This window comes from Alexandromys fortis, unplaced genomic scaffold, assembly GCF_014885135.2.
Source record: "Alexandromys fortis isolate MF-2015 unplaced genomic scaffold, M_Fortis_MF-2015_v1.1 scaffold_50, whole genome shotgun sequence".
Classification (NCBI taxonomy): Eukaryota; Metazoa; Chordata; class Mammalia; order Rodentia; family Cricetidae; genus Alexandromys; species Alexandromys fortis.
The window spans coordinates 69,157-96,763 of NW_026067932.1; the positions used below are offsets into that span (position 1 = coordinate 69,157).

Consider the following 27,607-nt stretch of genomic DNA (forward strand, 5'->3'; position numbering starts at 1 on the left):
AGAAAAGAAGATTTTACTAACTTGTTTATACCTTAGGTTTATGCATTCCACATGTGTTGTCATCCTTAAATCCCTTTCAGTTCCCAGGTCCAGTTTACACTTTGACCAGTTTAGACAGAGACTGGAGATTGCATAAGTCTGGCCACTTATGCTGGTGGGAGATTTACACAGCAAAGATATTCCAAATTGCCTGAGTTTTTTTTTTTAAGTACACCATTGTTCTTTTCCAAATAGTTGTTACCTATGGTCATCTTGTCTAGCTGATAGAAATAGGCTTTTCTTAAGAAGAGAAATCTGGCTTTATGGCATACCATGCTTAAAAATGGTTTTCACCCTGGGTTTTGAGGCAATTATATTAGAAGCAATTCTGATAAAGAAATGGGTCTAATGGTTGTAAGTCAGGTTGTCCCTTTTGTTATGGGAATGGAGCCTAGTGGCTGGTCAATCCTGGTCAAAAAATATTTACATTACAGAATCCTTAATTTTACTTATCTGTAACAGGACTGGCTAGTATACTCATCTTTGGAGTATTTTGAAGTATTTTCCTTAGCTAAATACTGTTTTGTGTCTTAATGTGTCCTAAGCAAGTCTATTAATAAATCATTTATAATCTTGATTCTACCACTGCAAGTTTCTTCTACATCAGTATAATTTTTATTCAGACTAGAGTAGAATTACAGTTGAAAGTGAGAATAAGACTCTAAGCATGTGAGATCAGGCTGCATAACTCTTTTCTTTTATGGGGGCTTGGTTGGAAGCCTTTTTTTTCCCCCAAACCTTATTTGAATCATGCTAACTGCCAGCATTTTGCCATCTTTGTTGTGGCTCTTCATAATGCTCTGTGGTTAAGTACTAGTAAACAGGATAATAAGATAGAAAAGACAATTGACCTCTCAAAATACGGTTTTTGGTTTTAAATTAGTCTCTTCATGAAGATGGCTATTACTATAGAAATTCTGCCCTCAAACTAAATATTCATTGGCATTTGAAGTTTGTTTTTTTCATGAAGAATTTGAGTTTACAAAAGAACAGAATCAAGTTAGTAAAAGAGAAATTTGTGATCACCAACAGAGAAATGCTGAAGAAAGAATTGTTTACTCCTGTCTATTAATAATAATAATATCTATAAGCTATTCTGTATTGCCAAATGCTTTCAAGTTATCAACTCATCAAATTTGTTTTTCCTTCATGGTCCCAGTATACTGATGTGACTTACAAACATTTGAAATTGTTCAGTGTATAGGAAAACTAAAAACAAGGACAGCTCCCTTCTATAAAGTTTTCCAAATTCTTAGGAAAAATATATGAAACATTATGGTAGAATAAATCTTTTCTTTAGATGAATTGTTTTGAATGTTTTAGTGCTATATCTAGAATTACATGAGTTAGTTAGGCCTGTACAGTCATACTATTTTGTTTGGCTTCTCAGAACCAATGACATTCAGTTCTGTGTTTTCTATGTTCCTGACTCATTTGTAGACTTGTGACTTAGCATTTAGTCGTGATCAGCATTTTAATCTGAATTTGGAGTTTCTCAGAGGTTTTTCCAAAGTTCTTTTGATAGTGGAGTAAATACATGATCTGGGTCCATAGTCCCTGTTGGCCGGTTTTCCTCTGTGCTTTGTGAGAATTTTGTGGGGCAGGCTCTGAAAGTTTGAGCTATAGTCATCTAAGTCAGGGATATCTATCCCTGTGAACTTTATTTTAAACTTCTCTACTTAAAAAATAATGAAAATTTAAAATCTTATTACATTTATTTGTGTGTGTTGACATAGTACATAGAAATCAGTAGGCAACTTGGAGGTATGGCTTCTCTCTTACAAGTGTGGGTCCTGCGGAATCAAGCTTAGGTCCTTCGGCTCAACAAGAAGCATCATCTGACTAGCCTTAAAAGATATAATTCTTAATGAAAATAATCTCAACAAGGTTAATTTTTTTAAATCATTAAGATTTAAAAAGATTTATAAATGAAAAGGAATAAACTATTCTGTTCAGTAATGTAAACAATTTCTAAATTTTGTCATTGTGCACTGGTGTTTACCTCCATTTTTGTGTTTTCTGAGTATAGAAGAACTTCAGTTCACTTAAACCACCTCCTGCCCCTCCTAGTGCCAGCCAGTTTTAAGTCTTCATTGGGTGATTTTATAATTGCAAGGTTGTGCAGAAGATGATTTGTACCAGTCTTCAACTGATTAGACACTTAGCTTATTGAGGCACTTTGCTTCTTGGGGATAATTAATAGTCTCTGCTCTTCTCGTTGCTTCCCCAACCTCCTTAATGAGAACGTCTGTCCTACTGGACAAGGTATAAGTGGACTTATTGTTACAGTGTAGGTAAATGTCCTCATTCATGTTCATGTTTCCAAATTACAAAATATCTCAGTGTATAAGAACACTTGCTCTGAAAGCAAGAGGACCTGAGTTCCAAGCTCTAGTACCCACATAAAAGCCAGACATAGCCAGTTACGTTCGTAACTCCTGTGCTGAGACGTAGAGACAAGTGAATCTTGAGCGTTCACTGACTGGCCAGCCTAGCTGATATTGTGAGCTTCTGGTTAATTGAGACTGTCAAAAAATAAGGTGGAAACCCAACAAGATGGTTCTGTGGATAAAAGTGCTTGCTGCACAAGTCTGATGACCTAAAGTTTGATCCCCAGGACCTATGCTAGACAAAAGATAGTAATCAAGAAAGATACAGCATCTTTCTTTGGTTTCTCACACATGCACCACCTCTTAACCAACCATGGGATATTTTTTTAAAAAGGTTTAAAAAAATGTGTCTTCCCTAGCAGTGCATCTTTTTAATATCAGCACTCTTGAGGCAGAACAGGTGGGTCTCTGAGTTCAAAGCCAGCCAGCCTACACAGTAAGACCCTGTATCAAAAACTAAGTAAATAAATGTAAATACTAGAACCTACCATGACTTGAGGCCCTCCAACTTAACAAAGAAGTTGTTCATTTTACATTGTCAGATTTCTCTCTGATTACCGCTTACTTGTCCTACAGATTTTTTTATGTCACATAATGTTTCTTTAAAAAAAATGGAATTCTTTTTTTTCTCATTTCTTTTTCTTTTTTTTAAATTAATTTATTTGTTTATTAAAGATTTCTGCCTCCTCCCCGCCAAAACATGGAATTCTTAAGATCATTTGTGAGTTTTCCTTTTTTAATTGCTAAGTGAACTTAACTACCTAGAACTGTTCCTTATTATGTCCAAGTCTCTTCATTATGTTTTGGTCTTTTAAAATAGAGCAAGTAGAATGGAAAATGATTCCCTTAATGTCTGACTGGATTCACACTGTCACTAGGTTTTCTGAGTATGTGCTTATCTTAATCTTGGATGTGGAGAATTATAGAGGTTTTCAGAGGAAGGCCAGGGATAACCCATTAGGGAGAACAGGCCTGACCCATGAGAGGGGTATGGCTATAGTCTTGGTATACTGGGTAAAGAGATAGTTGAGTCATTCTTAAGCTTAATGTTTTCCTTGTTTCAATAAGCAGTAACCTGTTCTAGAGTTTAAGTCTCTCAGTACACCATCTGGTGAAGCAGGATTTTTGAAGGATTGTCCCACCCTGTCTATTTGTTATAGCACATACCACCATAATCTGATTCACTTTTTTTTTTAGAATGAAAATTCTTGAAGGACATTCAGAGAGCCAGTATGCAAAGGGTTAAGATGGATCCAGTAAAAATGCTTCATTATTTGCAAACTATAGCAACATTCTTCACTGAGTTGCATAGATTAATATAGTGGCAAAGCAAGTGTCATCAGTAGTAGTTTTCTATTTTTGGAAAAGGCTCTTCCTAGAATGCGAAGTCAGAGTAGAGGGGATGAGACCTGGGTCCTTGCCCCCTTAGGTCTATCTATCTTTCAGGGTCCCAGGTAAACTTTTAGAAGAATAAAAGCAAATGATACATAGGAAGTTAAGCAATTTAGAAAGAGAATTTTAATTGATTCCTCTCTGTTGATATTCCATTAAGATCTTAACACCATTCATATCTCTGCAGCGGCCAGCAGCATTCCAAACACAGACCAGTGGCTTTCACTTCACTGTTGGTGAGAGCAAGAAGGCATCTGCCAAGGTTTCAGATGCGGTAAGTTCATTACTCAACTGTAAACAATTTTTTTCCAAGACAGGATCTTACTATGTAGACTAAACTGGCCATGAACTCACAGAGATCTGCCTGACTCTGCTGGGATTAAAGGTGTATGTCATTATGCCCAGTGTGTAAACAACTTTTTTTGCTTCGAAAGATAGTAATCTATAATCATTTTAATGTATTTAAATATTGCACAAATTTAAAGAAAAGATTTTCCTTAAGTGCCTTTCGGCCATTTGAGATTCCTCTGTTGAGAATTCTCTGTTAACATCCTTAGCCATCAGGGAAATGCTAATCAAAACGACTCTGAGATACTATCTTATACCAGTCAGAATGGCTAAGATCAAAAACACCAATGATAGCTTATGTTGGAGGGGGTGTAGAGTAAGGGGAACATTCCTCCATTGCTGTTGGGAGTACAAACTTGTACAGCCACTTTTGATATCAGTATTGGCAGTCAACCTACCTCAGGACCCAGTAATACCACTCTTGGGCATATACCCAAAGGATGCAGACCCATACCACAAGAACTTTTGCTCGGCTATGCTCGGGTATTATTCGGAATAACCAGAACCTGGAAACAACCTAGATGCCCCTCAACCAAAAAATTGGTAAAGAAAATGTGGTACATTTACACTATGGAGTACTACTCAATGGTTAAAAAAAATGACATTGAAATTTGCAAGCAAATGTATAGAACTAGAAAAAAAACATCCTGAGTGAGGTAACGCAGACACAGAAAGATGAACATGGTATGTACTCACTCATAAGTGAATGTTTGACATAAAGCAAAGGATAACCAGCCTATAGTCCACAACCCCAGAAAAGACAGGAAACAAGGAGAACCCTACATACTTGGACACCCTGCCCCCCAGTCCCAGGAAGGGGCAGTAGACAAGATCTCTTAAGTAACATGGCAGCATTGGGGGACAGGGGAGCGTGGTAGGGGAGTGGGAAATGGAAAAGGGGTGAAGGGGAGTGGGGAGGAGAATTGAGGGATTGGGAAGATCAATTTGGGTGAAGGACAGAGGGAGGGCAAGAAAAGAGATACCATTATGGGGTTAGTGAGAAACCAGACACTAGGGAAATTCCCACTAATTCCCAAAGATGACCCCAGCTAAGATCCTAAGGAATAGTGGAGAGGGTACCTAAAATGCCCTTCCCCTGTAATCAGATTGATGACTACCTTAACTGTCATCATAGAACCTACATCCAGCAACTGATGGAAGCAGATGCAGAGATCCACAGCTCTGGACCAAACTCCTGGAGAGGGAGATATTATGACCAGAGGGACCAAGATCATGATGGGGAAATCCACAGAAACAGTTACCCAAGCTAGTGGGACTGATAGATAACTTGGGAACCTGCATAGACTGAATTAAGCCCTCTGAATGTGGGTGACAGTTGTGTGGCTTGGGCAGTCTGTGGGACAACTAGCAGTATTTGATCCCTAGTGCATGAACTGGCTCTTTGGAGCCCATTCCCTATGGAGCGGATACCTTGCTCAGCCTAGATACAGGAGGGAGGGCCTTGGTCCTGCCTCAAGTAATGTGACAGACTTTGTTGACTCCCCATGGGAGGCCTCACCCTCTCTGAGGAGTAGATTGGGGAGAAGATGGGGAGGACAGGAGGGAGAGGGAACTGGGATTGGTATGAAAATTAAACTTTTAAAAATAAAAGAATTTCTTCGGTATTAATTGTGTGCTCAAATATGTGTAGTGCAATACTTATAAAAATGTTTACATAGATAGGTACATTTTTTTGCTAGCAAATCTTTATCTAAACTCTAAATGCAAGTAAACTAACAGTATAAAAAATACATTGTATATGCTGTGATGAACAGTGTAAGACTGCTAGCTACTGGAGTTGAAATTCCTTTGTATTTAACCTGTTCTGCTTTCTGTTGTTTTGTTTTTTAATCTGAACATTGCTTACAAGTTCTTATCATATGAGCTAGCAGGAGTTAGAGAATACTGCTTGATAGTTTCTCTGTGATAAATCTACCCACACAGACCCTGCTCCTACATATAGGCCTGAAATGTAGTTGTGGTCTCCACCCAGGAAAACTGAAATGTGATGATTTAAACAAAAGCAACATTGTTTTCAAGAGGGACTTGTACACACAGGTGGAGAAATATTGAATATCCTATAAATAAATGGATATTGTCATAGACAGGAGTGAAAACATTGAGAAAAAGATATAAGTAGAGCTCATTGTATTGATACTTCCTTCTGCTCTTATACTTCCTTGTTTTGATTGCAGAATAGAAAGACTGGAATTTTAGTAATTTTAAGTGATCTCAAAAACACTTTGTTTTTTGTTTGTTTTTGTTTTTTAAAGCTAGGTGTTGGGAAGCAGAGACAGGAAGATGATGAATTTTGAGCCAGCTTGAGCAAGATGTCTGTCTTGGTGTGTCTATTACTGCAGTGAAATGCCATGACCAGAGAGCAATTTGGGGAGAAAAGGGTTTATTAGGCTTATACTTCAGCATTGCTCTTCATCACTGAAGGAAGTCAGGGCAGGATCCCGGAAGCAGGAGCTGATGCAGAGTCCTTGGAGAGGACCCTGCATACTGACTTGCTTTCACTGGCATCCTCAGTCTGCCTTTTTATAGAACCCAGGACCAGCAGCCCAGAGATGGCACCACCCACCATGGGCTGGACCCTCCCCCATTGATCACTAATTGAGAAAAAGCCTTACATCTGGATCTCGAGGCATTTCCTCAGCTGAGGCTCCTTCCTCTGATCACTCTAGCTTATGTCAAGTTGACAGACAAAACCACCCAGTACAGTGCCTGCAAATCATAAATGAATAAATGTAATTAAATGGGGGGGAGGCGTGGGAACAAACTTTTTGTCCATAAAATCTGATTGCTGTTCCTTTGTTCCTACCATACACACTTCAACACCAAAAATACATACTCATCCCAGAACAAGATTGAGGCCGTCTGTGTACAGCAACTGTTCTTTTCTTTGATTATTTTGTAATTATAGCCTTAATGTTTTATAAAGTTGAATATGTAATGAATAGCTGAATTTCCTTTTCAGATTTCTACTCAGTACCCAGTTGTGGATCATGAATTTGATGCCGTGGTGGTAGGCGCTGGAGGGGCAGGCTTGCGAGCTGCATTTGGCCTTTCTGAGGCAGGGTTTAATACTGCATGTCTTACAAAGCTCTTTCCTACCCGGTCACATACTGTTGCAGCACAGGTAAGAAAGAAACTCTCTTTCAATGCATCAAGTTCCAGCCACAGTTGTTATCACCTAACCAGTCAGTGCTTACAGTCTCCTCCTCAGGACCACTCTGGGCTTGACACCTTATTTTTATTCTCACATGTGGGTCTTTTCCAGCTCTCCTGCCTCCTGTTTCCCATCATTGTTTCATTTCCTCCACAGTTCTTCCTGGTATAAAATGTTTGCATAGGCCAGATCTTAAGTTTAGTCAGCTTTTTTTAATCACTGAGACAAATACCTGAGATAATAAACTTAAAAGGAAGAGACTTATTTTGGTTTATGGTTTCAGAGATTTTTGGCTAAGATCATTTGGATGTGCTTTTTGGGCCTATGGCAGCATATTATATCACTGAAGGGGCATGTGGCAGAGAATACTGCTTGCCTCATCTCAAGGCAGCCAGGAAGTAAAAAAATGGGGGGGAGGGGTGCTGTCACCTTCAAGGGCGTGTCCAGTGACTTAAATTCTTTTCCTTAGGCCCTGCCTCCTAAAAGTTCTCCTATCTAAAAATAGCACCATTGCTCCTTTAGCACATGTGCCTTTGAGGGGACTTTCAAAATCCACACTATAGTACTTTGCTAAATGTGTATTACAGTGAGCTTTGATAGCATGGATGTGAAGAATGGGAAAATATTGGCCTTTGATGCTCTTAAATTGAGAAAAATTACAATAATTTTTATCCTAGGATCACTAAGTAACACTGATCTTTATATGGTTAGCATATTCATGTTTGACAATCTTTCCTAGTATCTGGAGTGTTTTGAGTTTTTTTTTTTTTTTTTTTTTTTTCTAAGCCAACAGCAGAGTTGGATGGCTTCCAGGGGCTAGGAGACCTGAACAGAAGTTGTAGTGTTATGTTAAGGTAGGTTAGTAGTAACAGAATAGGAGAAAGGAGAAATTTGACTTCTGGTTATTAAGGAGAATTGGCTGGGGGTAGAGTAAGACTGTATGTAGTTGTAGAGGTTTCAAAAGGTTTGAGAGCTCTCAGAGGACCAGCATTTGTGGCCCTGGTTTTCAGGTAGCAGTAAAGTGATGGCTACTATTGGTTACACATTTTTTTTTTTCAAAGTAGCTGTTATATCTTGCTACAAGTGTGTGACTTAAAGTTTGCTATCAGGATCATCTTGGCTTTACAATTGGAGGTGTTAGATAAAAAAGAAAAGAAAGTAACTGTAACATTTATTCAGTTACAAGGTTCTTAGTTCTTCCTAGTGACTCATCAAACTGAAAGATACCATAACTGGAAGTACCAAGGCACAGCAGTAGTGAGAAGGGAAGGAATTTAGCATAGGTCATCTGCTCAAAACTTACTGAATAGCAATTGGGAAGAAGAGAAGGAAATAAGATGTGTGAATTTATTTCCCATTGCTATAAAACAATGTCCAATGTTTGGTACCATATAAAGAAAGGAAATTTTTTAAAGTCCAAAAATTGGGTAGCCCTATGCATTTGGTCTTCAGTGAGGACTGCCTTACCTACAACATAACATGGTAGTTTGCATTATGAGCTCTTATGAGATGAAGAAGTCATTGGGCCAGACCAGAAACTAGAAAATGGGAGGGGTTAGTGTTGCTTTTTTTTTTTTTTTTTTTTTTTTGCAGGAACACATACAGAAACTAACTAAGGTTCAGTAAAAACTTCTTTAATTCTTCTCAAGGGTACACATCCCCCAAAAATCTAACATATTCTCAAAGGTTCCACCATCTTTTAATGCATCACACTGTGGATTGAGTCTCTCTCCAATATATGAACTGTTGAGAAACAATCAAGTCATAGTAGGGTGCCTTCCCTTGTGAAAAGAAGATTATCTAAAAGGAATGAATTGAAATATAAGTTGGAGGCTGTGTGTGGTGGCACATGCCTTTGATCTTAGCACCAAAGGAGGCAGAAACAGGCAGAGAATCTCTGAGTTCAAGGCCAGCCTCCCAGTCTACAAAGAAAGTTCCAAGCTAGTAAGGGTTACATAGTAAGACTCTTTTTCCAAAAAAAGAAATAAAATGTGAAAGAAGAAGGAAAGAGATTTGTCCCAGTGTTTCTATATTTTGTGATTCTGAGCGGTAAGATAGAGTGATACTCACATAACAGATGAGGAAACCAGAGTGCATGATTATCTAACTGAATGAGGAGCACATTACGTGATAGGGAATACTTTAATTCACATACAAGTGCCATTGAAAACGTTTTATCATAAAATTTCTAGACAGACTTGTTGAGTGCCTATATCTGTCAGATAAGCAATAGATAAGGTATAAGGACCTTTTCCAGTCTTTATAAGCATGGAGATCAAGCAACATCCCCATCACAGATACAGATTAAGCCACCCATCTAGTCCATGTAGTCAGGGGAAGTTTCATGACGTGGGATCTGCCTTGCTATTCCTTAACCCTCATAAAGAGTCGCAATATAAGGAGTTGACTTTCTCTAAATCAGATCTCAGTGAGAAGATGGGCTGCAGAGGCTGCTGGGGTCTCACACTTAGAGCATGTAAACAATTGGCATGGTGTTCCCAGGGAGGCATCAATGCTGCTCTTGGAAACATGGAAGAGGACAACTGGAGGTGGCATTTCTACGACACTGTGAAAGGATCTGACTGGCTGGGGGATCAGGATGCCATCCATTACATGACAGAGCAAGCCCCTGCCTCCGTGGTCGAGGTAACTGAAAGGAAACTTTTGGTTCATTATGTATGTGCTCTGCTTATATTACAAAAGAACCAGTGTAAAAAGAAGGGGTTGGGGATATGGCTCTAGCTCTAGGGTCCTATCCCTGGTAGTAAGGAAGTTTTTCCTGTAAGTATTCAGTTCATTTAGCAAGATTTTTCTTTCCCAAATTGTCAGTGTTTTCAAAGAATATGGTAGTATGGAAGGTTTAGATTTCAGATTTGGTGCAAATTAACCATGAATATTTATACTTGTTTAAAGTAACATATTTTTGCTTGTTTCGCGTTTCACAGCTAGAAAATTATGGTATGCCATTTAGCAGAACTGAAGATGGGAAGATTTATCAGCGTGCATTTGGTGGACAGAGCCTCAAGTTTGGGAAAGGCGGGCAGGCTCATCGGTGCTGCTGTGTGGCTGATCGAACAGGCCATTCACTCTTGCACACCTTGTATGGAAGGGTGAGGCTTACTTGGTTGTAAAGGAAGGTTAGGGTTGATAGTGGGCATGGCATAAGACAGGAGGCAGTTGCCCCATGGGTTACTAAAAAAAAAAAAACCATGATAATAATATTCTACTTTGATTGCTTTGACAAAGAATAACCAAAATCAATTTAGGAAGGAAAGGATTTATTTCACTATAATTATAGTTCATTATAAAGGTAAGTCAGGGCCAGAACTTGAGGCAGAGACCTTTGTGGAACCCTTGGAGGAATACTGCTTAATGACTTATTCCCTGTGGTTTGTTAAGCCTACGTTTTATACACCCCTGGACCACTTACACAGGCATGACACCACCCACAGTGGGCTGGGGCCCCACCGGCTTGCCTCCAATCCAGTCTGATGGGAACATTTTCTTAGTTGAGGTTCCCTCCTTAATGGTTATAGCCTGTGCCAAATTGACAAAAACTAACGCAAATAGTAAGGTGTCCTAAGTAATTATTAATATGAAGTATTAAACAGGTATTGTGAAAAGCTGTCTTTAAAACAGTATGTTATTCCTTGTGTCTGTTTTGGAAAGTTGAATTGGTAGTCATTGCTTACCATCTTGCATTTGTGATCCATCACGTGCCAAGAAGAAAGGACATATTTTAGAATGCTTTTATCAGTTCTGTGTTCCTGAACTTACTGGTATGTTTTAATACCAGTTAAACTGGATGAAGTCTTGAGGGACTGGAGCCACTAGATCAGTGGTTCTCAACCTATGGGTCACGACCCATAAAAGACCATTGGAAAATACATATTCACATTATGATTCATTACAGTAGCTAAATTACAATTATGAAGTAGCAACAAATATAATGTTATGATTGGGGGTCACCACAACATGAGGAACTGTATTCAAGGGTTGCCACATTCGGAAGGTTAAGAACCAGTACACTAGATAGTCAGTCTGCTCTGGCATGTCCAGATAATCAACAATCTGAACTCTATTTTCAGAAAGTAGTGACAGATAGTTAGCATCAAAATATTAGAATATCAGTAGCTTCCTTTAGGCTGAATACACTGAAAAAAATGTACAGTTTGTGCTTGTTCTGTGGTTGTTTTAAGAGTTTGTCTAAGCTCTTTAAAGCTCCTTGCAGTCACCATCAGGACTATCAGATCCACTCTGGGTGGCATTGTCCAGGGCTGACTGCCCTGTCTGCTTCTTACCAACCCCCTGTGGCCACTGCAGGTACAGATGTGGTTGGTCTGTGCTGAGCTGAATTTTTCTATTAATACTATTAATCACATGACCACATGTAGCTAGCAGCTTTTCTGGGTCATGACTCTGTGATCCATGGACCTTATTGAGGGTTCCAAATTCTTGAGAGGCGTTCAGTATTACATAGAGCCACTGGAGAGCCTAGAGTGCTTCCTAAGCTTTTGTAAAAATAAGAGTGGTGTTACTAAAATATGAGCAACCCAGAGCCTTTAACATTCTATTCTCTGCATTTTTTGTTGTGAATATACTGCTGAACCTAGGGTAACTTTTTTTGCTTTGTACTGCTGTCAGTATTGGCTCATATAAGCACATGTAAGCTCATTACAAACCCTAGTATTCTTTAAACTTCATTTGTTAACAGGGCTAAACCAAGTCCTTCAAACTGTTTTTGTGGTTTAACCACTCGGGTTTTAAGTGTCGTTTGTTTAATCTTAATTAACAATTTGAAATGTGGACTCTTTTCTTACAGTCTCTGCGATATGACACCAGCTATTTTGTGGAGTATTTTGCTTTGGATCTTTTGATGGAAAGTGGGGAATGCCGTGGTGTAATTGCACTGTGCATAGAAGATGGGTCCATACACCGAATAAGAGCAAAGAACACTATTATTGCTACTGGGTAGGATCTGAATTTTTGTTTTTTGTTTACTGTATTTAATTTCTTATAGAAAAATTGAGTTCAGAATTTAGGGGGAGGGTTTGTTTGCTTTTTTTCTTAAATAAAATTTTCTTAAATAAGATGGCCTATGTCTGAACAGTGGTTCAGACATAGGCCATTATATCACCTCATAACCTTCCCAGACTTGTTACCTTCATCACAATACAGATATTCTGTGAGCATCATAGGACAAAATTGGGGATTATGAAGCTTACCCTGCCTGTTCTTACATAAAGAATAAACCTAGAGAATCACATGGCATTTTCAGATAAACTTTCCTGCTTTCTTGTTTACTATGTATAATGATTCTTAGAATCAAGAAATACTGTTTGCATGATGAGAATAAGTAAATTTCACTTGATATGACTTCTTTTTTTACCATTTTAAAAATTAAGAGCTGAGGGTATATCTCAGTTGTGTAGTATTTGCTTGTCTAGAATGCATGTGGTCCTGGATTCGGTCTCCATTACCACCACCACCAACACCACCCTCTCAGAAAATAGAAAAGAAAGTTAAGTGTTTTCCAGGTAGAGGGTACACATGGTCAGCAGGTTTATAAAAGGTGCTCAGCACCATTAAACATTTGAGGAGGTTTTTTTTTTGTTTTGTTTTGCTTTTTTGTTTTTCGAGACAGGTTTTCTCTGTAGCTTTGAAGCCTGTCCTGGAACTTGCTCTGTAGACCAGGTTTGCCTTGAACTCAGAAAGATTCACCTACTTCTTCCTCCCAAGTGCTGGGGTTGAAGACGTGCACTGCCACCACTGCCCAACTGGCCAGCTGTCTTAGTTACTTTTCTATTGCTTGATAAAACACCATTACCAACTTTTAAAAGAAAGTGTTAAGTCTGATCTCCAATTTCAGAGGTCTAGAGTCCATGATGGCTAAATAAAGGAGGAGCTAAATGTTTAATCTTGATCCACTACCATGAGGCAGAGAGAGTCCAGAGTCTTTTAAATATCAAAGCACACTCCCACTGGTACACCTTCTACTCCTTTTCGAACTATTCCACCAACTGGGGACCAAGCATTCAAATATTCAGACCAGCGTACTGAGTAAGAGTAGTTACCACACAAGTGTGATAGTCTACCTGAGTTCCATCGCTCGAACTTAAATAGAACAGAACAGACTTCCCACACATGTGCCATGGCCATCCCTGTGCCCACACTTAACATATACACTCAATAATAATATTATTATTATATAATTTTATATATGTGTATATTTAACCAAAACAATGGCCTGGAAAGATGGCTGAGTATTGAGTGCTGCTACTCTTGCAGAGGACCTGACATCTGGTCCCGGCACTCACTTCAGAAGACTTGTAACTTCTTTGGGCATTGGCACATATGTTGCATAATTCACACAGAAACATACACATAAATAAAATAGATCTTAATTTTAAAAAAAAGATACAGAGAAAAGTGACCCAAAAGTCTAAAGATTATAAATTGGTAGTCATTGTGAAGGTTCCTCAGGAACTAAAGAAGACTGAGGAAATGGCTTAGTAGACAAGGTATTTGCCACCCACACATGAGAATCAGACCTTGGATGCCTAGAACCACATAAAGCTGAGTAAGTGTGGCCTTGTCTGTAATTCTATGACTTAAGAGGCAGAGTCGGGATTCCTGAGCACGGACTGACTGGCTCTTGGCTTAGTTAAGAGATTTTGCTTCAATAAAATAGAAAGCAATCAAGAAAGATACTCAGTGTGAACATCAGGCCTACAGACACTCATAGACATGTATACACATCAAACTTATACCATTAAAAAAAGATACCCTAAGAGTAAAGCTCACATGGTGCAGCAGTCCTATCATGGCCGCATATGTAAAGAAAATAAAGTCAACATAATCACATGATGAATATATCATCAATGCAAATGTTTGTTGTGGTATTATTCACAGTGGCCAAGATACGGGATTGTATTTGAAGAAGGATGCTTAAAAGAAATCCCATGCTAGCTCAGAATTGAGTATAGTAGAGGGTTATTTATTAGGGGTAGAGTCATAGATCACAATCCTCTGCTGGAATGGGGAACAACAACCAAAAATCCCACAACTGGGAAAGGAGAAACCAGAAGTTTGCTTTACATTGGCATTTATAGTACAAGAGGCCACACCCAAGTGGGCGGGTAACTTAAAGGCTACTGGTAGTAGGAATTCCTACAGCATTTGTATTAGCCAGACTGTCACTCTGACCAAATATAGTTTATGGAAAAAAGGGTTTATTTTGGCTTTCATCAGGTTCAGTGCATGGGGACATGGATTCATGTGTGTAAGCAGGATATTTTAGTGACTAGTATGTGATTTGGCAAAGAGTGAAAGACATTAATCCAGGATTGAATATAGTCTAAGGATATATCCCCAAAGATCTTCTTCTAGTTAGGTTCCATGTCCTAAAGTTTTCAATTTCTTAAATAATACAACTAGCTGTGGACCAAGCCTTTTCAACACATGAGCCTATGAGGGACATCTATATTCAAACAAGAACAGTTTGAGTCATGAGATGAGCAGTTTCTGAAACCTGATAGATAGCATGTTGGGTACAGTAATGATCAACACCACAAAGAAAGGATAATTATGTAAGGTTATGGATATCTTAATGAAATTGTGGAAATTGGTTCCTAATATACACTTATCAGATCATATAGACAGCTTATAAATAAGCAGTAAGACTGGGGAAGAAATTACAAATCAATAAATACTTAAAAATTTTTTCATTGTAAAAGTTATACATCCTTATCAGGAAAATTCTTTGAAGATAAAATAAAGCACAGAGTACCAAATATGAAAAGAATTATAAAATTCCCATTCTCTGTCTCCCAACTTCCATCCATCCATGTTAGCAGCGTCACAGATGTGGCCTCCCAGTATTGTGTGCCATGTATATATATACATGCATAGGTCAGAGTACAAACAAGGGGTTTTTAGAGGTTGGTGCCCCAGAAGCTACATTATATATTTTTTTGATGTCATAAGAAACGGTTTGGTGTTGGCTGATGCTTATAGTCACTGTTTTCTGTTTTCAGGGGCTATGGACGGACCTACTTCAGCTGTACATCTGCCCATACCAGCACAGGGGACGGCACAGCCATGGTCACCAGGGCTGGCTTGCCTTGCCAAGACTTAGAGTTTGTTCAGTTCCACCCCACAGGTAGGATGGGTACCTGTCTGGCTCTGGACTCTTCTGTGTCTTATAAACATGCAATACCTATTCAGTGTACTGTGGTGCACTTCTTCTGTTTTGAGTCCTCAAGAGGAGTTTTCTCCTGGTTCCATTTGGTTTCAGGCACCCATGGTTAGAGGGATGTGAAGTTAGAACAAATCAGACTCTACCTGATGCCAAAGTTAGGGATAACAAAAATTCTAATTGGTCTTAGTCAAAATTCAGCTATTAGTAAGTGAAAGCTGAAGGACTTGAGAAGCAGAGCAGCCAGCCACTACAGTTCTTACCTCTACCAGTGATTAGACCAAATGGGCGATTCTGTCTGTACGAGCTCTCAGACTGTCTTTAGCTCCTGCTCCTCCCGCCTTCATTCCACTCTCCACCCAGCCACATCATTCTTGTCTCCACCTTCCTAGTGCAAGGATTTGTGTGAGCTGTTTCTTTTTCAAACAGATTTAAAGTCTAGCCCAGGGTGGCCTTGAACTCACAGAGGTCAGTCTTCCTTTGTCTCCTGAATGCTGGGATTAAAGGTGTGTGCCACCACTGTCTGACCTCTATGACTAACTAGGGGCTTAACTCTTCACTCTAACCTTCAGGCAAGCTTTATTTGTTACAGCATAAACAAAATATCACCACAGTGAGGGTTTGGATTTAGAAGCGAGAAAGAGCTAGTTCTAGGAGAAATTAGCTCTCCCTGCCTCTCAGAGGAGAGTAATGGACAGAGATAGATAATGAAAAATAAATGTGTTAGTCTTCTTCCTACAATTTTTGTCCAGTGTCTACTGAGCCTCTGGATTTCCTGTCATATACTGTGTTTAGAATTCCCTTTTTTTATGCTTCCTTCACAATATATAAGAAATAAACTACCCAAAAGATGTTACTGACCCTATGAAAAGTGAAAAGCAGGTGAAATGTAAGAACTTATATTCTTATCTTTAGAGCATATGAAAGGTAATTTTAGCTTTATAATAACACTTATTTTAGCTTTATAATAACACTTATTTAGCCTCTTCTGTTGAAATTCAGTTTTTGATATTCCTTGTTTTTCCTTACTTTGAGGGATATAGTTATATTAAGAACCCAGACTACATGCTCTTCAAATTTGAATTTGAGCTCTGCCCTTTCATAGCTCTGTTACTTAGGTGAGTTACTAAGTAAGCTCCAACTTTCTTGTCTATGAGCTTCTTATTACCTGGGACCATCATAGAACTTAAATGAGTGAATGTTTAGAATTGGTATAAACATAAATATTAACCACTAAAATAATTTGTCAGTTTTGCTGTTTGGGTAATTTGGTAATTTGAAATTCTCCAAGCTGGTTTATTCCTGCTTAAACTTGTTACCACATTTCTTGGTTTAAAGGTTTATTTTAAAAATTAAGTCTACATACATGATGTTTATTCAGATATGGGTTAGAACCTTGTGTTTGAGCTCCTTTTCCTGGATCTGTTGTGCTTTCTAGTGTTGACTGCTGCTTGTCACACACATATCTCCTACTTGACTTTTCTTATTGAGTTTAATGCTCTTTGTATTTTTTTCCTTTCCTTCCCCCCCCCATATTTTTTTACCCCAAGACAGGGTTTCTCTGTGTAGCTTTAGAGCCTGTCCTGGAACTACTTCTTTTTTTTGTTTGTTTGTTTTTTGGTTTTTCGAGACAGGGTTTCTCTGTGGCTTTGGAGCCTGTCCTGGCACTAGCTCTGTAGACCAGGCTGGTCTCGAACTCACAGAGATCCGCCTGCCTCTGCCTCTCGAGTGCTGGGATTAAAAACGTGCGCCACCATTGCCAGGCTGGAACTACTTCTTGTAGACCAGGCTGGCCTCGAACTCACAGAGATCTGCCTGCATCTGCCTCCCATTAAAGGCATGCGCCACCACTGCCCCGCTTAAAAAAAAAATGTTTTCTAAAAAAGGATTTAGCCATTTGAAATAGCTACTAGTCATTATACATTTATAATCATTTAATCACCTGGATTTTTACAGGTATATATGGCGCTGGCTGTCTCATCACAGAAGGATGCCGTGGAGAGGGAGGTATTCTCATCAACAGTCAAGGTGAAAGGTTTATGGAGAGATATGCCCCTGTTGCCAAGGACCTGGCATCCAGAGATGTTGTATCTCGATCCATGACTCTCGAGATCCGTGAAGGAAGGTTTGTAATCCTCCAGGGATACATGAATGTAGTAGGCAGGGGGACTAATTTGTGTCCTCTTTTCTCTTTGGTAGCCATTAGGTCACATCCGTGTATTTTAGCAGTTTACCTTTGCAGACAGGCACCCCTGCACCTACCTACAAGAATAAAGCTATCTCATTATTTTCTGGCTAACATCTCTTAGTTTGTGATGTTTTCCTAAAAACCTACATTTTGAGAATCTTCTTCACATCAGTGTGTGTGTAAGAGTAAACATATCATATGCTCCCACAGTGTGAGAATGAGATTCACACACTCAGCTGATACTCATGAGCCTTAGGAGTTGTGTTGTTTTAATCAATATCCACAGGTGTCTTGGCAGGTAACCTTTAGGGCTTGTGTGTCACTTGTCCTTTGGTGAAATCAGTTGAGCCTCCCAGGGCCTGGCCCTGTTCCTTAATGCAGGGGCCCTGTTACTTAGTGACACTTTAACTTAAAACACAGAAGTCTGGTGGTTACGGGAGACTTTCTAACACATTTACCAAGAAAAACATAGGAAATCATAGTACCCAAGATGAGAATATGACTTTGGTGAGTATAGGTTTCTATTCTTGTGTTCTTGCACTGAATTCTTCTGACATACTATAGGTGATTAAAAAATACTTGAAGTAAAAACAATGAGTCACTGACTATGGATGAAGTTGAAATTTTCATCAAGATCCAAGATTGTTCAGGCTCACATACTTCAGAGATTTTAGTTGGTTCTTACTGTTCTTTGCCTCATGTTACAGTGTTGTATTTACAGAGGCTGTGGCCCCGAGAAAGATCACGTCTACCTGCAGTTGCACCATCTGCCCCCTGAGCAGCTGGCTACACGTCTGCCCGGGATTTCAGAGACGGCCATGATCTTCGCTGGTGTGGATGTCACTAAGGAGCCCATCCCTGTCCTCCCCACTGTGCATTACAACATGGGTGGGATTCCCACCAACTACAAGGGGCAGGTGATGATGACAAGCCTACTTCACAAAGATCCTTTTAGTGCTAAGAGGCGTAGAAGCAGGAACAGGCATTTTTCCCTCCAAAAGTGCAGTGTGTTCAGTTTTTTTATGTAAATTATGAAATGCCATTTCTGCTAGGCAGTAAGAGGCTGGATTATGTTCTTGGGTTTGCCTCTATTTGACAGTAACCAATAGAATGTTAATTCCCCATAGCTATAGTATTGTACACCTTTTCCATTTTATAATTGCTTTTCTATATAATCTGATACTTTTACAGTGACCTTATCAGTTAGTGGTCTGTATATACAATTGGTACTTGGGTTATGAGCAGTTCACAAATGCTCATCAACTGGTCCTTCTGCTTTGAACTCCTGTCAGGACAAAAGGTAGAGATTACTACCCCACTTCACAGATGATCCCCAGTTTTTCTCTTCCCTTTAATGTTCTATCAGCTACCACATTCCATAGTCAAATCAGGTGGTGCCTGAGACTCTGAGGAACCTGGATCATCTTTGACCTGCTTGTAACAAACATCAGGGGTTCAGGAGCAAAAGGAGAACTGAGGATATACTAAAAAGAGTGAAACATAGAAGATGCAATCTTTGCTTTTTCTACCTTAGGCATGGGAACTATGATAGGAAAGCAGGCACATGGAGCCATGGGTATTTTTGATGCCTCATCTGAATACATTCCTGCAGGTGCTGAAGCATGTGAATGGACAGGATCAGATTGTGCCTGGCCTGTATGCCTGTGGGGAGGCAGCCTGTGCTTCAGTGCATGGTGCCAACCGGCTTGGAGCAAATTCCCTACTGGACCTCGTAGTCTTTGGCCGAGCCTGTGCCTTGAGCATTGCAGAATCTTGCAGGCCTGGTACGTACTCTCTTCAAGCTCTCAAGCTGTTTTAAGAGACTGCATAGTCTTTATTGCTGGAAATTTGCTTAGTGATCATAGAGGAAATCTGCTTTTTCCTATAGAAACAGATTTGGGTCACTTTTTTTTTTTTTTTACAGACATGATTTTTTTTCTTTTTAAAGCTGTATGGTTTCACTATATCTCTGGTTGGCCCAGAATGCACACGTATCAGCCAGGCTGACCTTGACCTCAGAGAGATCCAACTGCCTCTGCTTCCTGAGTGCTGTGTATGCCATCTTCGTATGGCTTGGTTGCTTTTAAAACAGTCATTGTATCCTTAAAAGACACTACTAAGCCGGGCGATGGTGGCGCACGCCTTTAATCCCAGCACTCGGGAGGCAGAGGCAGGCGGATCTCTGTGAGTTCGAGACCAGCCTGGTCTACAGAGCTAGTGCCAGGACAGGCTCCAAAGCCACAGAGAAACCCTGTCTCAAAAAAACCAAAAAAAAAAAAAAAAAGACACTACTAAGAAATTGGTATTTTGAGGGAAAATTGATTATATATTATTTACCTGTTATAAATTATTTTTGCAGTGAAATATTTTTATAGTAAAAATAAATCTGTAGCTTCTTGGTAATTATAGAAAAATGTTAGCCTGTTTTAAAAACAAGATATAGTGGAATTTCATGTGTAAAGGGATGACATAAGCCCCTACCCCTTAGGAATAAAATGAATTTCAGTTGATGTCTTCTTGTGGTAGCTTTAAACAACATGTAAAAGAAAAATGTGCCTTGTGTTGGAGTATATTTCTGCTTGTACAGACTAGAACCAGGAGGTTACCAGCGTTCCAACCCCCAAGGAGCCTTCTTGGTAGCTGTTTTGTCTGTTTGCTCAGAATAGTGGTATGAGAGGGCATCTCATGAGGACAAGGATGGAGACTCCCTGTTCCCGTCTGTTCCTCTGTCCTCTTGTTAACTGTCAATGTTTTATAGATGAATAATAGTGATGTGGAAACTAGCACGTTCTTGCCTCTCCACACTTCTAGTCATGCCACAGTATAATCTTGAATATGAAAACGATTTCTGGTCCTTAGTGCTAGCTAGCTGCACAGGCAGGGTTCAGAGTATTTTCTCTGACACCAAAAGTAGCCTTTTGGTAGCCTTGTCCTTAGCAGTGAAGATTAAAATCACTTCTCCTAGAATAAAGTAGAGATTCCAGTGACCTGCTTTGAGAATGAGGGGAAAAAAAGTTTTATAAAAGCAAAGGTTTGGGCCGGGCGGTGGTGGTGCACGCCTTCAATCCCAGCACTCGGGAGGCAGAGGCAGGCAGATCTCTGTGAGTTCGAGACCAGCCTGGTCTACAAGAGCTAGTTCCAGGATAGGCTCCAAAACCACAGAGAAACCCTGTCTCGAAAAACCAAAAAAAAAAAAAAAAAAAAAAAAGCAAAGGTTTGGGCTGGAGAGATGGCTCAGAGGTTAAGAGCACTGACTGCTCTTCTAGAGATCCTGAGTTCAATTCCCAGCAACCACATGGTGGCTCACAACCATCTGTAATGAGATCTGGTGCCCTCTTCTGGCTTGCAACCATACATGCAAGCAGAACACTGTATATGTAATAAATAAATAAGTAAATAAATAAATAAATAAATCTTTAAAAAAAAAAGCAAAGGTTCTACAAATACATGCTAAGATTATTTAAACTGGGTGATGAAAGGAACAAATGTACTCTCAGTAACATCTCAGACAGGGTACTTAGAGTAAGACTCAGAAGGCTGTACATGTGATTTTAATTCTGGAAATAGCAAACTCTAAGAAAGAAACAGATTATAGCTGCTAGGCTGTCCTAGTGCTGGTGTACTTAAATACAATTCTGTTTGCCAAAATCTGAAAAACCCTACTAAAATGACTAAAAGCAATAATAACCTCAAAAGGCAGCAAATTCAGTATTTCTTTAATTTTAAAGATGAAGAGGTTTGTAATATTTTCCCCCAGATGGTAATATCCTAATATTTCTAAAGTATAAGTGTATGGAATCCTTTTATAGTATGTTGAAATTTGTGAAAATGTGCACCATGAGAAAAGTCAGTTTTACTGAGTGATTATTTTTTTAAACACTAAAAAGGAGCTAGGCATGCATACACCTGTAATTTGGATATGTAAAAGGCTGAGGTAAGAAGATTGTTAGTTCAAGACTGATTTGGACTGTGTAGATTATCTCAAGACATAAAAGGGAAAGAAGAAGGGAATAAACTAGTCACATCCTTGAGGAGGAGGTGGCTGGAAGCAGGTGTTGCCTTTTTTTCTCATTAGAAAATACGTATGCCACCTAAAACAACTTTTTAAATACCTCAGAACTATTTTTTTTTTTTTTTTTACGTGGAAAGGATTCTTTAATTTTTGTAGGGGACAGTGGAGTACAGGGGATCAATCCTGGGGCCTTACTAATGCTAACCGGTACTCTACTTCTAAGTTGTACCCCTACCTGAAAGTCATGATCTTGAGGGCTAGTTAAGAGAACAGGAGAGTCAAGACACATAGGTTAGCTATCTGTTTATCCTGTCATGAGAAAAAGTGTGACAGTGACCCTTCACTACCTCAAGGGTATCCAGTTTCCTTACTAGAGTAACAATTCTGATAACATATAGGTCTCTTAGTTTCAAAAATGGTTATCTACTGTGTTGCAGTATCTTTGTTTCCGTATATGTCCTTAAAAATTGATTCTGGAAATGGCTAACGCCTCTAATACCAACACTTGGGAGGCAAGGCAGGTGGATCTCTGTGACTTGAGGCCAGCCTGGTCTACAGAGTGAGTTCCAAGACAGCTAGAGCTATTACGCAGAGATTCACTGTCTAGGAAAAAAAAATAAAATAAAAAAATAAAAAACCAATTGACTCTAGGTCAATATCTTATACCTTAGGTTGGTGCCGAGACTGTGTTGATTCAGATTACTTCTATGCTTTCCGGACTCCTGGAATGGCTATGGTGTAATCCGAGTGGTATTCAAATCTCTTTTTTTTTCCCCCTAAGTGATTCTGAAGTTAAATTCTGGCTTTCTTTTAAGGAGATAAAGTTCCTTCAATTAAAGCAAATGCTGGAGAAGAGTCGGTTATGAATCTTGACAAGTTAAGATTTGCTGATGGAAGCATAAGAACATCAGAACTGCGCCTCAGCATGCAGAAGGTAGGAATAGACACAACCAAAGCCACCTGCATGGCTGCCTGGGGGTTGACAGCAGGAGGACCTGTTCCTTCCTTCCACGTAGAACATTGGCGTTCTTAGTTCAGGGCAGAAATAAGCATCAACTTTAGCACGGGGACTTGCCTTTCTCTGACACTCTGTATATGAGCTTGACGTTCATCCTAAGACCAGTACTGCTTGTCATGTGTCTTGCAGCCAGTAGGAAGGGGAAGAACATCAGAACCTGAGTCCTAGGTCACTTGGGAGCCAGCCTACCCCATACCTGGTTGTGTCACTTTATTTAGCTTCCTCAGCTCTGAGAGAGCGAGATCCTCAGACTGAATTGTACCATCACAGAATCAGAAAGTGAGGAGAGTGAAGTGTGTAGGAGCTAACCTCTAGTCCCTTAGACGGTGGGGAAGGGCTTGGCCACAAGGGTTCTCAGGCCCTCGTTTCCTTTTAACTTTATGATCTCCCACTACACCCACCACTATTAGCCCTCTTGGTCTCTGGAACTGTTGTGTTCTAGAAATGCTGCCAGAGAAGCAAAATAATTATAATATTTTTTTAGATATACACAGAGTTATTGTGAGATACATACATAATGGAGCACATAGAAACATGGGGTTTTGTTTTGGCTTGGTTTTTTTTTTGTTTGTTTGTTTTTTCAAGATAGTTTCTCTCTTTAACTTTGGAGCCTGTCCTGGAACTTGCTCTGTAGACCAGGCTGTTCTCAGACTCACAGAGATCAGCCTGCCTCTGCCTTCCAAGTGTTGGAATTAAAGGCATGCACACCAAAACTTAGCTAAAAACATGTTTTAAGTTTAATCAAAATTTTATTATTACCAAGGTAAAGTGGCATATCTGGGAGATAATGGTAGGAGGATCACATGCATATAAGACCCTTTCTCCAGGAAAAAAAAATTAAGTTTAAATTTAACTCATAGTCTAAATTTCCTAGTTTATTTAAAATGTGTAAATATATAAAATTTCAAAAAACAAAAGATCTGAGCATTTTGCCTGTCTTTTTCTGTGCATTAAAAGTTTATAATGGTATCTTATGATAGTCGATGCAGAATCATGCTGCAGTATTCCGCGTGGGAAGTGTATTGCAAGAAGGCTGTGAAAAAATTAGCCAGCTCTATGGAGAACTGAAGCATCTAAAGACATTTGACAGAGGTGAGTCAGCAGTATTCTGACGGGACACTGCTTTTGGGGGCTAAGCTGGTGTCTATCCTGTTTACCATTACCTTACTCCATGCTGTCCAGCTGTTTCTTCCCCACAGATATATGTTGCTAGTTAAGTCCAGAGTACCTACATGACTGGATCCTATCTGTCTCTCATGGGTTTTTGTGTGTCCTCAGGAATGGTCTGGAATACAGACCTGGTGGAGACCCTGGAGCTGCAGAACCTGATGCTATGTGCACTGCAGACCATATATGGTGCAGAGGCACGGAAGGAATCACGGGGAGCTCATGCCAGGGAAGATTATAAAGTATGTTTTCAAGATACATCACAATGACCTGACATTTTCCCAACTGGTTCTATTCATTCCTACTCACTTTCTCTATTCCATTTTATTTTTCCCAAAAGTGAATCAAGGAAAACACCTTTTCCTCCAGTATTTTTTTATTCTTATTCTCAATCTCAGAACCTTGCACCTTTTTCTTGCTTTGCGTCAGCCCATTCAGCATCTGTAAGCAGAATAGACTTGGTTCTTAACAGGGCTAAGGGTAAAGTGCATCCAGTGACCAAAATCAATTAGACTATTAGTCCATGAGTCACTAGCTCAGACACATCCTGAGACTGGGAAAAGGATTTAGAGATCTGCCCTAACCATGGCTTCTAGGCAGAAAGCATAAAAGAGCACACATGTTGGATTCTACATGTGGTGGTAGAAAGCACAAGGAGAAGCTTGGGTATAGCTCCAAGTTCAGGAACATTTCCCATGATGAGTACACAAGTTCTGGACAGTGTAGGATGGTGAGTAAATAGGAAAGTGAGCAAGTAGAAGTTTTCATTTGCTATGAGCATGTATTGATTTAACCTGCAGTAATCAAGTAGATGAAAAGAAACATGAGCAAGCATATCCCCAGCTAACTGTTAGGAGCTGAGATAAATAAGGCTTTGGAGATTTGAAGTAGATTCTGCTTATTCTTGGCAGGCCTATGCTATAGTTAGTCTATAAGTAGGACCGTGCTTTAGCCCTTTGGCTCGGGTAAGGAACCTCTTACCTGCCACTCCTCCCTTCTTGTTTTCAGTAAAAGCAACAAGGTGTCTGATCTTGGTTTTTATCTGAAGAGCCACTTGCTTGTCTAACTTACGCCTACATGCAAAGTTTTCTTTGTTAGCAGTCAGTGTACTGACAAACTTTCTTCAATATGAATGCTAAACTTAGAAAACAACTAAATTAGCCAGGCAGTGGTGGCGCACGCCTTTAATCCCAGCAGAGGCAGGTGGATCTCTGTGAGTTTGAGGCCAGCCTGGTCTATAAGAGCTAGCTCCAGGACAGGCTCCAAAGCTACAGAGAAACCCTGCCTCAAAAAACCAAAAAAAGAAAAAAGAAGAAAGGAAGGAAGGAAGGAAGGAAGGAAGGAAGGAAGGAAGGAAGGAAGGAAGGAAAGAAAGAAAGAAAGAAAGAAAGAAAGAAAGAAAGAAAGAAAGAAAGAAAGAAAGAAGCTAAATTAATCTGGGTGTGGTGGTGCATGCCTAATCCTAGCACTTGGGAGGCAGAGGCAGGTGGTGGATCTCTGTGAGTTTGAGACCTGCCTGGCCTACACAGTAAGTTTTAGGACAGCTAAGGCTATATATAGAGACTCAGTCTCAAAAAAAAAAAAAGCCCATTTAACTTAAAAATGCTAAAGAGAAAAGTTGAGGAGATCTCAATGCATGGAGCCAAAGGAAAAGTTGCATAGATGATATTTAATTCCAATTTCTATCTACAGAGTTGTAAGAGAAAATGCAGAAATGATCTATACTTGTACTCCTGGCTCCAAACCCCTTTCTTTGCCAAGGTGCCCACCTCCTTGACTGGTCTCTTGTGCATTTGTTAATATTTTCCATGTTTTCTGATGTTGCTCTATGGTGACAGATGAGGTATGTTTTTTACCTCAGGTGCGGGTTGATGAGTACGATTACTCCAAGCCCATTGAGGGACAGCAGAAGAAGCCCTTTGGGGAACACTGGAGGAAACACACCCTCTCATATGTGGACATCAAGACTGGGAAGGTATGTGGGCATGCATCAGCCCAGGGATGAGCTGAGCCACTCTATTTGGCCTTTAATGGTTGACCAGTTTGGGAAACAGCCTAGTTTTAAACCAGCTGTTAACAGATCTGAGATATCACCAAATAGAATAAGAGTTATGCTTCTTGCTGGAAGCAGAATCCAATGCCTGGGTGGTTCAGGGCCAGCTCTCATCTTCCATACCAGATAAACAGTCCTAAGCAATGACAATGTGTCTGAGGCCTGTGATAGGGAAGAAGTGGTGACTAATTATTAGTACATTTACATCACTGTAATGAAATACCTGATATGAATAACAAAGGATTAAAGATTAATTTTTTTCTCCTAGTTTCAGAAAGTTCATGGTTGCTTGGACTCATTCACTTAAGCAGAATGTCATGACAGAGGCAGCTATTGACCTCATAGCAGGAGGCTAAGGTGGGAGGAGCTTGAGTTGGAGGTTAGCATAGACTGTAGAGGGCAATAGGGTAGGAGGAGCTACCAACTCCTTTGTCCTAAGGTTCTTGTGCTTATTCTTTTCTCCAAGGTTGCTTTGGAGTACAGACCTGTCATTGACAAGACCTTGAATGAAGCTGACTGTGCCACCGTACCCCCTGCTATCCGTTCCTACTGATAAACCTGGCAGCCACAGGGCCAGCTTATTTGATTATATATCAGTGCTTACATAGGCTTTCATGTCATACCTGTCTTGTTAAAATTCTACTCTCATGAACAAGGAGTCACTTCATAGATTATTGCGCAACAGCTTGCTAGTACTTGATATGAGGGACAACTGCACCAGACTTTGTCCCTTTATTTTTGTGTAGTGATAAAACTGGCATAATTCTTAAATAAAATGCAAATGAGCATTTTTTATTTCCAAATAAAATCATTTATTTGGTTTTAGGTTTATCTATTTGTCTGAAATAGGAAATGTAATTTTCTTCCCTATCTAGCCCCAGCAGTTATGTTTTTCAAGTATCAAGTTTCTTGGGCTATATACTAAACTAGACTTTGGAGAATGTTAGGATGTAATGCTAAATAAAATTGAGAAGTAGGGTGGGCCCTTAGTAATTGGAAAGAAAGTTTTGAATGTGGTAAGTATAGAACCAGTGCCTTGTTTAGGTTCCTGGTGGGAGAGGTATATGCATACATTCATATATATGTGAGGTGGGTATGTGCTAATTAGCTTTGCCAGCTTGACACAATCTAGCATCACCTAGAAGAGTCTTAGTGAAGGACTGCTCCAGTTTGATTGTCCTGTAGGCATGTCTTTGGGGGATTGTCTTCATTATGCTAATGGATATGGGAAGACAGCCCACTATGGGCACCGTCATACCCTAGGCAATGGATCCTGGACTGTATTCATTCATTGCTCAGCTTTTCACTGTGGATGTAACTAGTTGCTTCAAGTTCCTGCTCTGGTTTCCATGAAATGAAGGACTTTAACCAGAAGTTGTAAGTCAAATAAACCTATTGTGTCAGGTTTTACTCCATTTGCTTTTTTTAAGGTGCCCACCACCCAGCAGCCAAATAAATGACACGCGTGGAAGCTTATTATTACTTATGAATGCCTAGCCTTAGCTTGGCTTGTTTCTTGCCAGCTTTTCTTTACTTAAATTATCCCAACTACCTTTTGCCTCTGGGCTTTTATCTTTCTCTATTTCTGTATACCTTTCTTTACTTCTTTCTCTTTGTATTTCTGTATCTTA

At 39.6% G+C, this 27,607-nt stretch overlaps 1 protein-coding gene across 1 annotated transcript in view; it reads left to right on the plus strand.

The window, feature by feature from the left end:
* Sdha (succinate dehydrogenase complex flavoprotein subunit A) overlaps positions 1-27,386 on the plus strand; it is a 28,764-nt gene extending 1,378 nt beyond the window's left edge. Inside the window, exons 2-15 of the mRNA XM_050145579.1 lie at positions 4,009-4,095; positions 7,150-7,311; positions 9,844-9,987; positions 10,287-10,451; positions 12,164-12,312; positions 15,378-15,502; positions 17,495-17,663; positions 18,448-18,643; positions 19,339-19,510; positions 22,554-22,672; positions 23,737-23,848; positions 24,035-24,165; positions 25,785-25,898; positions 26,443-27,386. Coding sequence (XP_050001536.1) covers positions 4,009-4,095; positions 7,150-7,311; positions 9,844-9,987; positions 10,287-10,451; positions 12,164-12,312; positions 15,378-15,502; positions 17,495-17,663; positions 18,448-18,643; positions 19,339-19,510; positions 22,554-22,672; positions 23,737-23,848; positions 24,035-24,165; positions 25,785-25,898; positions 26,443-26,529 — 1,932 coding nt within the window. The 3' untranslated portion in view covers positions 26,530-27,386. The remainder of the gene's footprint in view (positions 1-4,008; positions 4,096-7,149; positions 7,312-9,843; positions 9,988-10,286; positions 10,452-12,163; positions 12,313-15,377; positions 15,503-17,494; positions 17,664-18,447; positions 18,644-19,338; positions 19,511-22,553; positions 22,673-23,736; positions 23,849-24,034; positions 24,166-25,784; positions 25,899-26,442) is intronic.
* The last annotated feature ends 221 nt before the right edge of the window (positions 27,387-27,607 follow it).